This window comes from Xenopus tropicalis, chromosome 7 (genome assembly GCF_000004195.4).
Source record: "Xenopus tropicalis strain Nigerian chromosome 7, UCB_Xtro_10.0, whole genome shotgun sequence".
In the NCBI taxonomy this organism is placed as follows: domain Eukaryota; kingdom Metazoa; phylum Chordata; class Amphibia; order Anura; family Pipidae; genus Xenopus; species Xenopus tropicalis.
In genome coordinates, this window is record NC_030683.2 from 125,340,287 (window position 1) to 125,355,795 (window position 15,509).

At 40.5% G+C, this 15,509-nt stretch overlaps 1 protein-coding gene across 1 annotated transcript in view; it reads left to right on the forward strand.

Moving 5' to 3' along the window:
- The first annotated feature begins 310 nt into the window (after window positions 1-310).
- LOC105945759 (sushi, nidogen and EGF-like domain-containing protein 1) overlaps window positions 311-15,509 on the forward strand; it is a 54,095-nt gene continuing 38,896 nt past the window's right edge. Inside the window, exons 1-2 of the mRNA XM_031906573.1 lie at window positions 311-387; window positions 1,444-1,479. Of these exons, the coding sequence (XP_031762433.1) occupies window positions 351-387; window positions 1,444-1,479 (73 nt within the window). The 5' untranslated portion in view covers window positions 311-350. The remainder of the gene's footprint in view (window positions 388-1,443; window positions 1,480-15,509) is intronic.

Sequence of the window (15,509 nt, forward strand, 5' to 3'; positions counted from 1 at the left end):
TGATTCATGTGCCATATAATGACGGGAAAAATGCCATCATTATCTCTATATGTAAGGTACCAGCAAGGGGCCTGACACAGTGCTGGGAATCAGCATTCTTATTGGTCACTTCTCTTGCACTTACAGTCACATTGTTGCTCAGTAGAATTCTCATTGGGGAATTTCCTTGCATCTATAATGATGTTTTTGACAACTTCTATAGCAAAGCTAGGGGGCACAGTGGGGCAGCTTTATGGTTGGGTTTACATAACCTTTAAAAAAAATGTCAGTTTATTACAAAGAAATTTTAAAAACTTGTTCCACAGGTGCATCAGGATCATCTCTACCAGAGTTGCTGTTCCTGTATAAATATGGCCCTTTGTTATATTGCAAAGATTCTTCTATTTGGTGAGTTTTGTTATGTTGATTGTAAAAACTTTGCTAAAGTTTAAAAAAAGTGAAAAAGCTGTCTCTCTCTACTCCCCAACATTAGTCCATTTTCCACATCTTGCATAGCAAGACCCATACTATCTACCCAAGGAGGATGACTTATCTAGAGCCTATAGTAAAATAAAACTGAAATGGGTGGTTCACATTTATGTTAACTTTTAGTATGCTATAGAATGTCCTATCCCTAGCAACCTTGCAATTGGTATTCATTGTTTATTTTTTATAGTTTTTTAATTATTTGCCTTTATCTTCTACATATTTCCAGCTTTCAAAATGGGGGTCACTGACCTCTGAGGCCTCTTACATGGTAACAACGTAGTAACATAGTTAGGTTGAACAAAGACAGACATCCATGAAGTTCAAACTTAATGCCGATATATAACCTGCCTATCTTTATTGTATTTGATTTTCTTCATTCATGGCTCTGTAAACAGTGCTGCTATCTCACCCCCAGTTAACAGAAGTGACATTATTCGCAGTTGTGCACATGATGTCACTTCTATTTATGCATGACATCACTTCCTGTGCAATTGACATCACATCTGCCCACCCTCCAGCTCTGCCACGTGATCCACTGAAAGTCTCTGGCGGTGGCTGGGGATCTATATATAGGTATGCACCGTATCCACTATTTTAGGATTTGGTCGAACACCAGATCCTAATTTGTATATGCAGAAGTAAAGGTAAAAGAGCAAAAGGCGAAAAAATTTCAACTACCGTGTTTGTGTGACAAAATCACAGGATTGTAAGAATTTGAATTCAGTTAGGCCAGCGGTATAGATTCAACCAAATCAAGATCCTGCTGAAAAAGGCCAGATCTTGGCCAAATCCCGTACCAAATCCAGGATATAGGCACCCGAGGGTCCCCCCCCTAATGCTGCCGGCCTAGGCATGGGCCCTATATAAATACCCTATATAAATATGGCCCTGGTAGGAGTGACTAATAGGATGCATTCAAAATCTCAGATTCACTCATATTTTTGTTCCTTTCTTTCTCTTCCGTTTCCTTTTCAGCTCACATTGGGTTACAAGGAGCAGCCGCAACAAATGGTATTTGAGTTTTTAATTTATTTTAATCGCTGTAAAACAGATTACAGATGGCACTTACAACTGAAAGCGCATAGACCACACACTAGGAGCTGATTTACTAATATTAAGGGGCATTTTTACTAAGCTATTTTGAGAAAATTTTATTTTGCTTTATGTGTAGATATTTTTGAGATTTCTGAATGGGTTTTTTTGCCAGTATGTAATTTTTCTGATATTTTTTCAGAAAAAAATAGTTTATGGATAAGTTCTTTCTGTAATTTGGATCTCCATACCTTAAGGGCAAAATTCCACAAGCGTTTTTCATGGGATCGACAAAACACATGCAGCAAATTGCATATAGTTACATATAGCTCATCAAAATATATATTGGGGCCGATACAAAAATTGCATTTGTAAACAACATGTCATTTTTTCCATCAAGCTACTTGCTGCATCTGCGTCCATCACAATATTGTTGCATCCAGTCAGAGCAATTTTTTTTGCCTGTACTTGATCCCAACTAAGATATAATTACCCCTTATTGGGGCAGAACAGCCCTATTGAGTTTATTTCATGGTTAAATAATTCCCTTTTCTCTGTAATAATAAAACTGTACCTGTACTTGATCCCAACTAAGATATAATTACCCCTTATTGGGGCAGAACAGCCCTATTGAGTTTATTTCATGGTTAAATAATTCCCTTTTCTCTGTAATAATAAAACTGTACCTGTACTTGATCCCAACTAAGATATAATTACCCCTTATTGGGGCAGAACTGCCCTATTGGGTTTATTTAATGGTTAAATGATTCCCTTTTCTCTATAAAAATAAAACAGTACCTTGTAGGGGTAATTATATCTTAGTTGGGATCAAGTACAGGTACTGTTTTATTATTACAGAGAAAAGGGAATCATTTAACCATTAAATAAACCCAATAGGGCTGTTCTGCCCCAATAAGGGGTAATTATATCTTAGTTGGGATCAAGTAAAGGTACTGTTTTATTATTACAGAGAAAAGGGAATCATTTAACCATGAAATAAACCCAATAGGGCTGTTCTGCCCCAATAAGGGGTAATTATATCTTAGTTGGGATCAAGTACAGGTACTGTTTTATTATTACAGAGAAAAGGGAATAATTTAACCATTAAATAAACCCAATAGGGCTGTTCTTTCCCAATAAGGGGTAATTATATCTTAGTTGGGATCAAGTACAGGTACTGTTTTATTATTACAGAGAAAAGGGAATCATTTAACCATTAAATAAACCCAATAGGGCTGTTCTGCCCCAATAAGGGGTAATTATATCTTAGTTGGGATCAAGAACAGGTACTGTTTTATTATTACAGAGAAAAGGGAATCATTTAACCATTAAATAAACCCAATAGGGCTGTTCTGCCCCAATAAGGGGTAATTATATCTTAGTTCGGATCAAGTACAAGTACTATTCCGAATTATGGGATGGTCATCTTCCATAAACTCCATTTTAATTAAGTAATTCAAAATTGTCAAACATATTTCCTTTTTCCCTGTAATTATAAATCAGTACAAGTATAGGATATATCTAGTATAAATAAATTTGAAGCAACTGGACTTGTTTAGTAATCATTGAAGACGTTTCACTACTCATCCGAGCAGTATATATGCTGAGGACTTCCCATACCAGCCAGTTGAACTGAAGAAGCTGCTCGGATGAGTAGTGAAACGTCTTCAATGATTACTAAACAAGTCCAGTTGCTTCAAATTTATTTATACTAGATATACCATGACCTGGATGAATGAAAATCTTCATAGACAAGTATAGGATATGTTTTCCAGAAACCCATTATCTAGAAAGCTCCAAATTACAGGAAGGCTATTTTACCACAGACTCACATTTTAATCAAATAATTCAAACTTTCAAAAATTATTTCCTTTTTGTCTGTAATAATAAAACAGTGCTCTAATCCTTTTAGTAATCCTTACTGGGGGAAAAACGATCCTAATGGCCTTATCAATGAATTTTCAAGTTTGGGAATTCTTGTTTGTTTACATGAATTGAATAAACTTGCATATTAAATGCTGACTTTATTAATAAGGAAAACTCATTTGAAAGAAAAACTTTAATGTTTACAAACTTAAAAATCTAAAAAAAAAACTCAAAAAATTGAGTTTGATATTGTGGCTTGACTTTGCCTATGACAACTCTCATTGACTTCAATAGAAACTCACAAGCTTTGAGATGGCAAACGTTTACATTCAAGTTTTTTTGCACATTATAAATCCCAGACATTCAAGTTTTTGAAACAAAATTCAAATTTAAGTCTTTTTTAGTGAAAGTTGATCAATCCCCCCTTAATGTTTTAATCATTTTTAGAAGACTTAGGGGCCCATTTACTAACCATTAAGTTTTCAGCGACTTTAAGTGATAAAAATCTGATTTGAGGAAGAAAAAAAAAAGGCTTCATTATTTTAGATATACTATGGGGCACATTTACTAAGCATCTTTTACTTGTAGATATTTTTTAGATTTACTAAAGGATTTTTACTAGTTCTCAATTTTTCTGATATCGTTTCTTGAAAAATGCCTGTTTTTCAGAAATTTACCCCAAAATTTCTAGTTTTTTTGATAATAACTCCCATAGTTTGTGATTTATTAATGTTCAGTGAACAAAAAAAATTGACAGTTTTGATCTGTCGAGTACTATTGAGTATTCTTACAATAGCAGAGGAATAAAATAGTCAGTGACAGCCTGTCCTTGACACATTGTCAAGGACAAGTTAATCCCATCATTGTTTTCTGTATCACCCAGTTTCAAGGGTAAGTTAATCCCATCGTTGTTTTCTATATCACTCGTTTTCAAGGGGAAGTTAATACCCTCATCAAAAAAAACATTTTTTTAGTAAATCAGCCCCTTAAAGTATGGAGATACAAATTACAGAGAAAGATCCCTTATACAGCAAATGACAGGTCCTGCACATTCTGAATAACAGGTCTCAGGTCCTCCCAGCTGAGGAAGTGGCTTGCAAAAGTATTCTGCCCCCTTGAACTTTTCCACATTTTGTCACATTACAGCCACAAACATGAATCAATTTTATTGGAATTCCACGTGAAAGCCCAATACAAAGTGGGGTACATGTGAGAAGTGGAAGGAAAATCATACGTGATTCCAAACATTTTTTACAAATAAATAACTGCAAAGTGGGGTGTGCGTAATTATTCAGCCCCCTGAGTCAATACTTTGTAAAACCACCTTTTGCTGCAATTCCAGCTGCCAGGCTTTAGGGTATGTCTCTACCAGCTTTGCCCATCTACAGACTGAAATCCTTGCCCATTCTTCTTTGCAAAACAGCTCCAGCTCAGTCAGATTAGATGGACAGCGTTTGGGAACAGCAGTTTTCAGATCTTGCCACAGATTCTCGATTGGATTTAGATCTGGACTTTGACTGGGTCATTCTAACACATGGATATGTTTTGTTTTAAACCATTCCATTGTTGCCCTGGCTTTATGTTTAGGGTCGTTGTCCTGCTGGAAGGTGAACCTCCGCCCCAGTCTCAAGTCTTTTGCAGACTCCAAGAGGTTTTCTTCCAAAAAAGAAAAAAAAAAGCCCTGTATTTGGCTCCATCCATTTTCCCATCAACTCTGACCAGCTTCCCTGTCCCTGCTGAAGAGAAGCCCCCCCAGAGCATGATGCTGCCACCACCATATGTGACAGTGGGGATGGTGTGTTCAGAGTGATGTGCAGTGTTAGTTTTCCGCCACACATAGCGTTTTGCATTTTGGCCAAAAAGTTCCATTTTGGTCTCATCTGACCAGAGCACTTTCTTCTACATGTTTGCTGTGTCCCCCACATGGCTTGTGGCAAACTGCAAACGGGACTTCTTATGGTTTTCTGTTAACAATGGCTTTCTTCTTGCCACTCTTCCATAAAGGCCAACTTTGTGCAGTGCACGACTAATAGTTGTCGGACAGATTCCCCCACCTGAGCTGTAGATCTCTGCAGCCCCCCCAGAGTCACCATGGGCCTCTTGGCTGCATTTCTGATCAGCGCTCTCCTTGTTGGGCCTGTGAGTTTAGGGGGGGCCGTGCCTTGGTAGGGTTACAGTTGTGCCATACTCCTTCCATTTCTGAATGATCGGTGGAACAGGGCTCCGTGGGATGTTCAAGGCTTTGGAAATCTTTTTGTAGCCTAAGCCTGCTTTAAATTTCTCAATAACTTTATCCCTGACCTGTCTGGTGTGTTCTTTGGACTTCATGGTGTTGTTGCTCCCAATATTCTCTTAGACAACCTCTGAGGCCGTCACAGAGCAGCTGTATTTGTACTGACATTAGATTACACACAGGGGCACTCTATTTAGTTATTAGCACTCATCAGGCAATGTCTATGGGCAACTGACTGCACTCAGACCAAAGGGGGCTGAATAATTACGCACGCCCCACTTTGCAGTTATTTATTTGTAAAAAATGTTTGGAATCATGTATGATTTTCGTTCCACTTCTCACGTGTACCCCACTTTGTATTGGTGTTTCACGTGGAATTACAATAAAATTGATTCATGTTTGTGGCTGTAATGTGACAAAATGTGGAAAAGTTCAAGGGGGCCGAATACTTTTGCAAGCCACTGTAAATTGTAGGATGGCAAACAATTAGAAAAATATGTTTGTTTGTTTTTTAAATGAAAAGAACAGGCAGAATGCATTATATAACACACGTCCTATTGATCATCCCGATTTTTAACCAACAAGTTTTAGGAGTAAACTTCCCCTTTAACCTTGATAATATGTCACATGACTTTGTAGTCCAGAAACAACTAAAGCTTGGTTGAGCAGTGCAGTGCAGTAGGGTGTAGATCCGCTTTAATGAGGCTATTCTCATTGTTGATGGTGTTTGTCATATTGTCTCCTTCACATCCATTTAGGTGTTCTGTATGAATACGGGAACCCAACTGACAGTCTGACCACAAGAGGTGATGGTGGTTCCATGCCTGTATTTCTTAATAGCAATTTCCCTGCTTTTGGAAATTCCTTTTCTACTTTTGACGTGAGTTACACATATATACTACTCATTGATTGTTCTGGAAACATACACAGATACCCTGGAGTAAAAGCAGCAACTGCAGTTACCATTTAAAGGGAATATAAACCCTCCATAAAAGTGTCTCACTGCGCAACAAATTAACCAAATATGTCATTACAGATGCAAGAGAACTGACCAATGAGAATGCTGATTCCCAGCACTGTGTCAGCCATCTTGCTCCTTGAGATTATTGTGCCATTTTGGCTTCATGATATTAAGCTGTAATTAAACAGGTGGAACTGATACCCAACTGGGGCACATTGTCTGGAAACTGCATTGGCAAGTGCTATACCCCTGCACTGTTATCCTCTGCCACTTCCAGTAGACCTTTAAAGGATAAGTAAACCTTAAAAATAAGTAATGAAAAATTGCTCAGGGTGCTTTTCTAAGCTCTTTTGCAATTTGCATAATTATTTAGATTTGTTCAGTTTCAGAGCTACAGCTATTTAAGTGTTTGTTAACTGCCAATGCAGTGAATTTTGTAACAACAGCACCACCTGCTGGTCAGTTCCTGTAACTGTACAGACAAAGAGATATCCCTTCAGAAGGAAAACAGAGAAGGGTTCAGATGTTGTTCTGCTCAGGAAGGAGATGGGAAAGGGCATCTGAGGCTTCTGGTCTCTTTCCTGAGCAGAGCAACATCAGAACCCTTCTCTGTTTTCCTTCTGAAGGGACATCTCTTTGTCTGTACAGTTACAGGAACTGACCAGCAGGTGGTGCTGTTGTTACAAAATTCACTGCATTGGCAGTTAACAAACACTTAAATAGCTGTAGCTCTGAAACTGAACAAATCTAAATAATTATGCAAATTGCAAAAGAGCTTAGAAAAGCACCCTGAGCAATTTTTCATTACTTATTTTTAAGGTTTACTTATCCTTCAAACTTGCCAGACATGCAAATGGATGTCACCAAAGCTGTGACATTCTGCCTCCTGTGGTGCAGGGCACACAATCAAATCACAGGCAGTGACTGAAGCTCAGTTATTAACCATTAGCATTTAGACTTCTAGGCATTTATACTAAGGCCTCACCAATTGGCCCATCTTCAGAGATCCCAAAGCTGAGTCTCCAGGCTTCTAGTCTGGCAAATACGTGCCCCTTGTTTTAGTCAGTGGATCCTGGAGAGCCATATTACACGAGGGGGCACATTTATCAATCCCGAATTGGAATCCCGAATGGGAAAAATTCGGATTGGATACGAAAATTTCTGAAGATCGCAAATATCACGAAAATGCTTATGAAAAAATTGTATTAATCACAAAAAAATCGTATTAGTCATGATAATATCGTATTGGCGATCCGAAAGTCACTAAATTTTCGTACCGAACCATTGTAAACAGCGGCAGAGCCTTTCTGAATTTTTCGCGCAGAAAAGTTGTTTGTGTCTTGGTAAATCTCCCCCTAGGTAAAATTTTTGTTGGTGATGGGCAAATTTTTTTTATCAGACATGGATTCGTGGCGAAATTCCACATTTCACCATTGGTGAATTTTATCACATGACTGTTGGGAACATTTGCCACATGAAATAAATTTGCCAAGAAAAAATGCCATTGATTTTAATGTATTTGGAGAAAAAGTTGCGCCTAAAAAAAAAGTTGCACAAATAAATAAAAAGTCACATGGTAGGAGTGGGAAAAATAACCACTGACTTTAATGTACTTAGAGCACATTTTTTTACGATTTCGCGAAATTTTCGACAAAGTGAAATAGGACAGATTCACTCATCACTTATCTTTCTCCAACTAAAGCCCCACTGATTACAAATACGAGGGTTTCATAAATGAATGTCTTTCTGTTCTAGCTGTACAACAGAGGATACCTGGATTTAAGTGGATTCCATATTGCCCCGTTTTATGCCAACATTTCTACTGCAATATCTGGTAACATTTACTACCGGCAGAGCACTGATTCCAGCCTCCTGGCAAACGCATCGCAAGACATCAACACCTACTTTCCAGGTTTAGGGTTTTCTGCCAAACGAGTGTTTATAGCGACATGGGACAAGGTGCCACGGAATGGAGGAAATGCCAGTCAGGTATCACTTTTATGTTATTTCTCAATCTGCATCATAATCTCATAATAAATGTTCTGCTATTAAATACTGGCAAAGGGGAGTTTGGTAGCTTCATTTTAGCTTTAATCTCAAAGCTTGACAGCTCCAAAGAAAAATGATATACATATATATCCAGATAAAAAAATTGAGCACTCATGGGACTTACGAATAAGTGAAAAAGTTTTTATTAGTTTGTCAACGTTTCTATCCTGCTAAGAAGACCTTTCTCAAGACATCCCAAACACACCAGGATCCCACAGCCTAAAGTAGCCCCTTGATTATGTCAATTGGCCTCCAACCCACTCCCTGTGATGCCATCAGTGTGCAGTATATACATTGTCATGAAATGCCCCTACAAATATGAGCGCATTCAAAACAAATGCCCAATAGTCAAAAAGAGGAGGAGAAGGGCTGAGAGGAGTCACTCATGCAAAGTATCAAGTGAAGTGGTTTCATATAGAACTACAGTTTCATAGTAACCAAAAATACCCTGCACCTCACTGTTCACAGGGGGGCACTTATCAGCCATTGCTCAGCCGACACATGGGTTTCAGAAGACTCCTCATCAAGTAGACTTGATGAAGGGTATTGACCAGAAACATGTCGTGTTACCACTACCCACAATAAATGTTTTGCAGCAAACCTGCTGAAGCTTTTTTTCCTACTTTTTACAGAAGACTCCGCACCTGCCAAGTTAGAGTCAGAATATGTTGGTTGGTTGCAGAATAATAGTACAGGCTCATTGGTTACTCTGTGTAGACATAATAATGCCCCATTAAAAGAGGACTTGTAATATTACAAACAGGCTGAGGAAGCCCCGACACACCATTTGGAACATAAGGCACATAGCATATCAAATAATGATTGGCTGTATAGGTGCTTAAAGGTAATATCACCCCTGGCCCAGGCAGGCTAAAAAAGCCCCGGTCAAAAAAGAGAAAAGAAACTCACACTTCTCTGAGTAAAGTTCAGACTGCACTGGGTGTTTACCACCCTAATTGATTAACTCCAATACAGAAAAAAAACTCAAGTGCTTCTTCTGATTAAATAATTAAAACATAGCTTTTATTTAATCTAAAGTTAAAAAGTGAATTTCATATAATGAATAAATAGTTAAATAAGTTACAAAAGATATATTTACACATTTATTAGTCTTTGTTGGTTGTCTTGATAATCAGTAATAGATTGATATTAATCATTGTACATGATCAGTTATCTAATAAATTGCAAGGATAAAATTCAAGGGGGTGAAAATCAGTGAGGTAGAAGTTCACTATAATATTTACACTTATTTACAGGGTAAGTCACATTTCATTAGTCTCATGCATCGTCACAGGAGACATAAATCTATGTATCCCATAGCACTGGCCTCATAGTAGTAAGATTAGCCAGATGCAGTACGGGGAAGAGGGGGAAGAGGGGGGAAGGTAGGTGCATGTATTAGATCAGTGCTGTCCAACTTCTGTGGTACCAAGGGCCGGAATTTTTCCGGCCTCCGTGGTGGAGGGCCGATAATGGAAGCTAGTTTTGACCACTCCCCTTTTTAAAACCACACCCACTTGAAACCACACCCATATTATTGCATGACCATAGCCATATTAATGGTGGTAGTACAGAAAAAACCTGCCATACTCTGCCTTCCCTACCCTGCCTGTGTGTGCCATACTCTGCCTTCCCTACCCTGCCTGTGTGTGCCATACTCTGCCTTCCCTACCCTGCCTGTGTGTGCCATACTCTGCCTTCCCTACCCTGCCTGTGTGTGCCATACTCTGCCTTCCCTACCCTGCCTGTGTGTGCCATACTCTGCCTGCCCTACCCTGCCTGTGTGTGCCATACTCTGCCTGCCCTACCCTGCCTGTGTGTGTGTGCCATACTCTGCCTGCCTGTGCCATACTCTGCCTGTCCTATTCTGCCTGTGTGTATGGCACACACAGGCAGCCTACAGTGATGCAATGCTGGCACTGCTCCTACAGTCTGCACAATAACTATATATTAAAAAACTTTTTAATTGCAGTACCACCACAGTATATGTTCTTTTTATAGTGTGCAGCAGTGCTGTCCAACTTCTGTGGTACCAAGGGCCGGAATTTTTCCGGCCTCCGTGGTGGAGGGCCGATAATGGAAGCTAGTTTTGACCACTCCCCTTTTTAAAACCACACCCACTTGAAACCACACCCATATTATTGCATGACCATAGCCATATTAATGGTGGTAGTACAGAAAAAACCTGCCATACTCTGCCTTCCCTACCCTGCCTGTGTGTGCCATACTCTGCCTTCCCTACCCTGCCTGTGTGTGCCATACTCTGCCTTCCCTACCCTGCCTGTGTGTGCCATACTCTGCCTTCCCTACCCTGCCTGTGTGTGCCATACTCTGCCTTCCCTACCCTGCCTGTGTGTGCCATACTCTGCCTTCCCTACCCTGCCTGTGTGTGCCATACTCTGCCTGCCCTACCCTGCCTGTGTGTGCCATACTCTGCCTGCCCTACCCTGCCTGTGTGTGTGTGCCATACTCTGCCTGCCTGTGCCATACTCAGCCTGTCCTATTCTGCCTGTGTGTATGGCACACACAGGCAGCCTACAGTGATGCAATGCTGGCACTGCTCCTACAGTCTGCACAATAACTATATATTAAAAAACTTTTTAATTGCAGTACCACCACAGTATATGTTCTTTTTATAGTGTGCAGGGTTTATTTGTGGGTTTCTACTGAGGTGTGAACAGGAGAACAATGGGGTGATTACAGCCTGAGCCTGAGGTGTGAACACTGCAGGGGGTGAACAATGCAGGGATTAAAAGGTGTGAACAACACAGGGGATTACATTTTTAAACAATACAGGTGGATTACAGCCTGAATCTGAGGTGTTAACCATGCAGGGGGCCAGTACAGATACCATTTAATAAAGCTTACACAAAGATAAGCCATCAAAGCAGCCAGACAGGTGGGGGGCCACACAGAGGGGGGTCGCGGGCCGCCAGTTGGACAGCACTGTATTAGATCATTGGGGTCTGAAAACACCGTAGTTAAACTGTCAAACCAACCTCTATAAACAGTCTATTGTACTAAAGCCCCACTTTCTCTTCTATTGTCAAATAAATATCCACCTCATTGAGGTTACATAGGGAACTAAGTACTGATCAAATGGGAGGTTGCCAAGCGCTCTCGTCACAACCTTCCACCAACCTAAAAAAGCCCCGGCACAGTATGTAGGGAGAGTAGTTATATTTATATAAGGTAAAGCGCCCATTTAAAATACTGCAGCCAGAAGTTTTGAGTCAACTCAGGGCAACTAAGTCCCATTGAGTGCACCATTTTTTCATGTGGATACTCATTTCTCTTGGATCCACCCAGGCCATTTTTCCCTATATTGAGAGTCCGTTATAACCATTTGTTTGTTGTTTTATATATATATATATATATATATATAATCAGTCCTGATGGTGTCTGCACTCCAAGGCTTTAGTATTCTGTGGGGTGCACAGCCAAAATCTGAGTATTTAGCATGAAATAATCCATGGCCGGCACACCCTTAAAATTCAAAAAAAATTTTTTATTGAAAACTCATTGTTTAAAAACCAACGTTTCGGTCCTCATTAGGACCTTTATCAAGGATAAAACAACGGTGTATCATCTCACATATAAATACCCTTGCAATCTAAACAAGTGAAAAAGGTGCCCAATCCCCATTTCCAAACCATTATGTAATTAGCCAATGCTGTTACGTGTGCAGAAATTCAAACGGGCCAATGCTTGGCCTATATCAGTGCATATAGAATATGACAAACTCATTCAATAAACATAAAGTGATCATGTCATAAAACAACCTTATATCACATAAAACCTAATATATAGCGTAAAAACCATATGACATAAATAATTAAAAGTGCTTTGCCATAAAATACAATGTTAAAGTGCAATAATCATAAAACACACTTATAAAGGTGCAATATATATTCTCACCATACGGTGTCACCAGTGCATCAAGTGAGCTCATTTAGTGTCCATAAAAAACTTTTTTTCTTTTCAAAAAATGTCCTGTGGGAAAAAAAATAAATACTATATTGTAATTCTATCCCAATAGTAAGTGTCCATTAAAAAAATTATCTGACACCTTTTGGAAATACTACAAAGATATATACAGAAAGTCTCCTTAAAATATCTATCTAAGTCAAAAAACAGCTCAAATTTAAACCTTGAGGGTGCACGCAATTTAACTCACTGATCCAAAAGGCTTCTCTCCTGAGCAGTCTATTGCCGCTATCGCCACCCCTAGGGTGTATTTCAATCTGCTCTATAGGCATACACCGGAATGAAGAAGCATCATGCTTTGCCTCGGCCCAGTGCTTAGCAACCGGTTGTTGTGCAATATCTTGCTTTTGTTCCTCCATTTTTTTAATCTTAGTCGCCCGTTCTGGATCTAGGGCTGCTCTAATGCTTGCTCGGTGCATGCCTATCCTCTCTTTAAGCTGCCTCACAGGTTGCTGTATTGTGGTAAGACTGTGAGGCAGCTTAAAGAGAGGATAGGCATGCACCGAGCAAGCATTAGAGCAGCCCTAGATCCAGAACGGGCGACTAAGATTAAAAAAATGGAGGAACACAAGCAAGATATTGCACAACAACCGGTTGCTAAGCACTGGGCCGAGGCAAAGCATGATGCTTCTTCATTCCGGTGTATGCCTATAGAGCAGATTGAAATACACCCTAGGGGTGGCGATAGCGGCAATAGACTGCTCAGGAGAGAAGCCTTTTGGCTTTTAAAAAAATAGTACAGTATTTTGCTCTTTAAATACTGTACTATTATTAGTATTTATATGGTTCCAAAATATTGTGCAACCCATTGGAACTGTACGTTCTTCATCATATCACTTACTAGGCCTAACCAATATGCAGGATTTTTATACATTATATATATTTTAAACATTATATTAAACATTATACATGTAAACCCTTCTTGGCCCTGAATACAGACCTGACCAGCTAGATAGATTTTAGAGCATGGGGTACATGGGACACACAGAATGGGCTTTTGCTATATGGAAAGATCAAGGGGTATGTAGTGCAATTACAACTCATTTGGCTGTGTGCAAAGTAAATGAAAGAATGGACGTCAGAAGGTTCTTTTGTGGTTAAACAGAACATAGCTTATTTATTTCCCAGACAAATGACCCACAGGGTTATACAATACTCACAATATGGATTAGGCAGGTAAAGGCACAGCAGATAGAAAGAGAGGGTGTCCACTGGTTTATCCCACCTCAGCCGAGTGTGGGCAGGGTAAAGGCAGCCAAACAGCATGGCACCACTGTGGGGAGTAGTCTGGATAAGTATCCTGTATCCTTAGGGCAGTGCTGTCCAACTTCTACGGTGCCGAGGGCCAGAATTTCTCTAGCATACATAGTGGAGAGCCGCCAATGGAAGCCAGTTTTGACCACTCCCCTTTTTGAAGCCACACCCACTTCAAACCACACCTATTTTATCACAATGGTGGTACCACAGCAAAATCCCAAATGCTTGGTCCTTACTGTGGGGATATCAACCATCATTCATATGTGAAAGAATTATGTCATATTAAGATATACCCTTAAATTCCATATGCCTCCTCCTCCTCCCCTGTGGATAGCACAGCAACCCCCAGTACATAATTACACACCTTAGGGACCATTTAATGGCTATTTCCAACTGCTAACAAACTCCCACAAAAAAACCCTGCCAGGTTCACCTCCCACAAGCAGCATAGGGCAAGCAGAGTATGGCACACACAGGCAACACTCTGCCTGTCCTACCCTGCCTGTGTGTGCCATACTCTGCCTTCCCTATGCTGCCTCTGTGTGCCATACTCTGCCTGCCCTACCCTGCCTGTGTGTGCCATACTCTGCCTGCCCTACCCTGACTGTGTGTGCCATACTCTGCCTACCCTACCCTTCCTGTGTGTGCCATACTCTTCCTGCCCTACCCTGACTGTGTGTGCCATACTCTGCCTGTCTTACCCTTCCTGTGTGTGCCATACCCTCCCTGACCTATGCTGCCTGTGTGTGCCATACTCTACCTGCCCTATGCTGGCTGTATGTGCCATACTCTGCCTACAGTACCTATGTCTGAGGTGTGAAGAAGTGAACAATGGGAGTGATTACAGTCTGAGCCTGAGGTGTGAAGAAGTGAACAATGGGAGTGATTACAGTCTGAGCCTGAGGTGTGAACACTGCAGGGGGTGAACAATGCAGGTATTAAAAGGAATTACATTTTTAAACAATACAGAGGGATTACAGCCTGAATCTGAGGTGAGAACCATGCAGGGGGCCAGTTAATCTCAGTACTGATACCATTTAATGCTTACTCAAAGGTAAGCCATCAAAGCAGCCAGACAGGTGGGGGCCACACAGAGGGGGGTCACGGGCCGCCAGTTGGACAGAACTGCCTTAGGGTGTGCACCTTAGCGGACGGTGGTTCAGGGATAAGTACTAACCTGATACCTGTGTCTTAACTGCGACCCTACACTAAGGCAACAGTGTCTGTATAGGAGAATACTCCCAGCTATCTCTCCTGGTTGGAGCCAGAAACTGCTCTTTCTAACTAGACTCACTATCTCACTTTCCTAGAAAGTGCTTTTACAGATACTGTATTATCCTAATACTCATTACTCCTCATTCACGGGGTCCCTGATCCCCAACTTCACTAGAGCTAGATGCAGCCTCTAGGGTAGATGGCTTTCCTGTGCCCCTGTTGATCCCGGACTCTGAAACTTCCACCTGAGTCAACAGATGCAGTCAAAGAGGAAGACCCACCCCTTTGCTAAACACTATATTAGCGTGCCAAGGGAGTGGTCTACCTGTGACCCAATAAGGCACAGAATGCCTTAATATCAAACTAGATACATGGGTCTTGCCCAGTCGTGCCCAATAACAAGGAGAAATAGGAAATGGTAGGGTTTAAAGCCATAGGGGC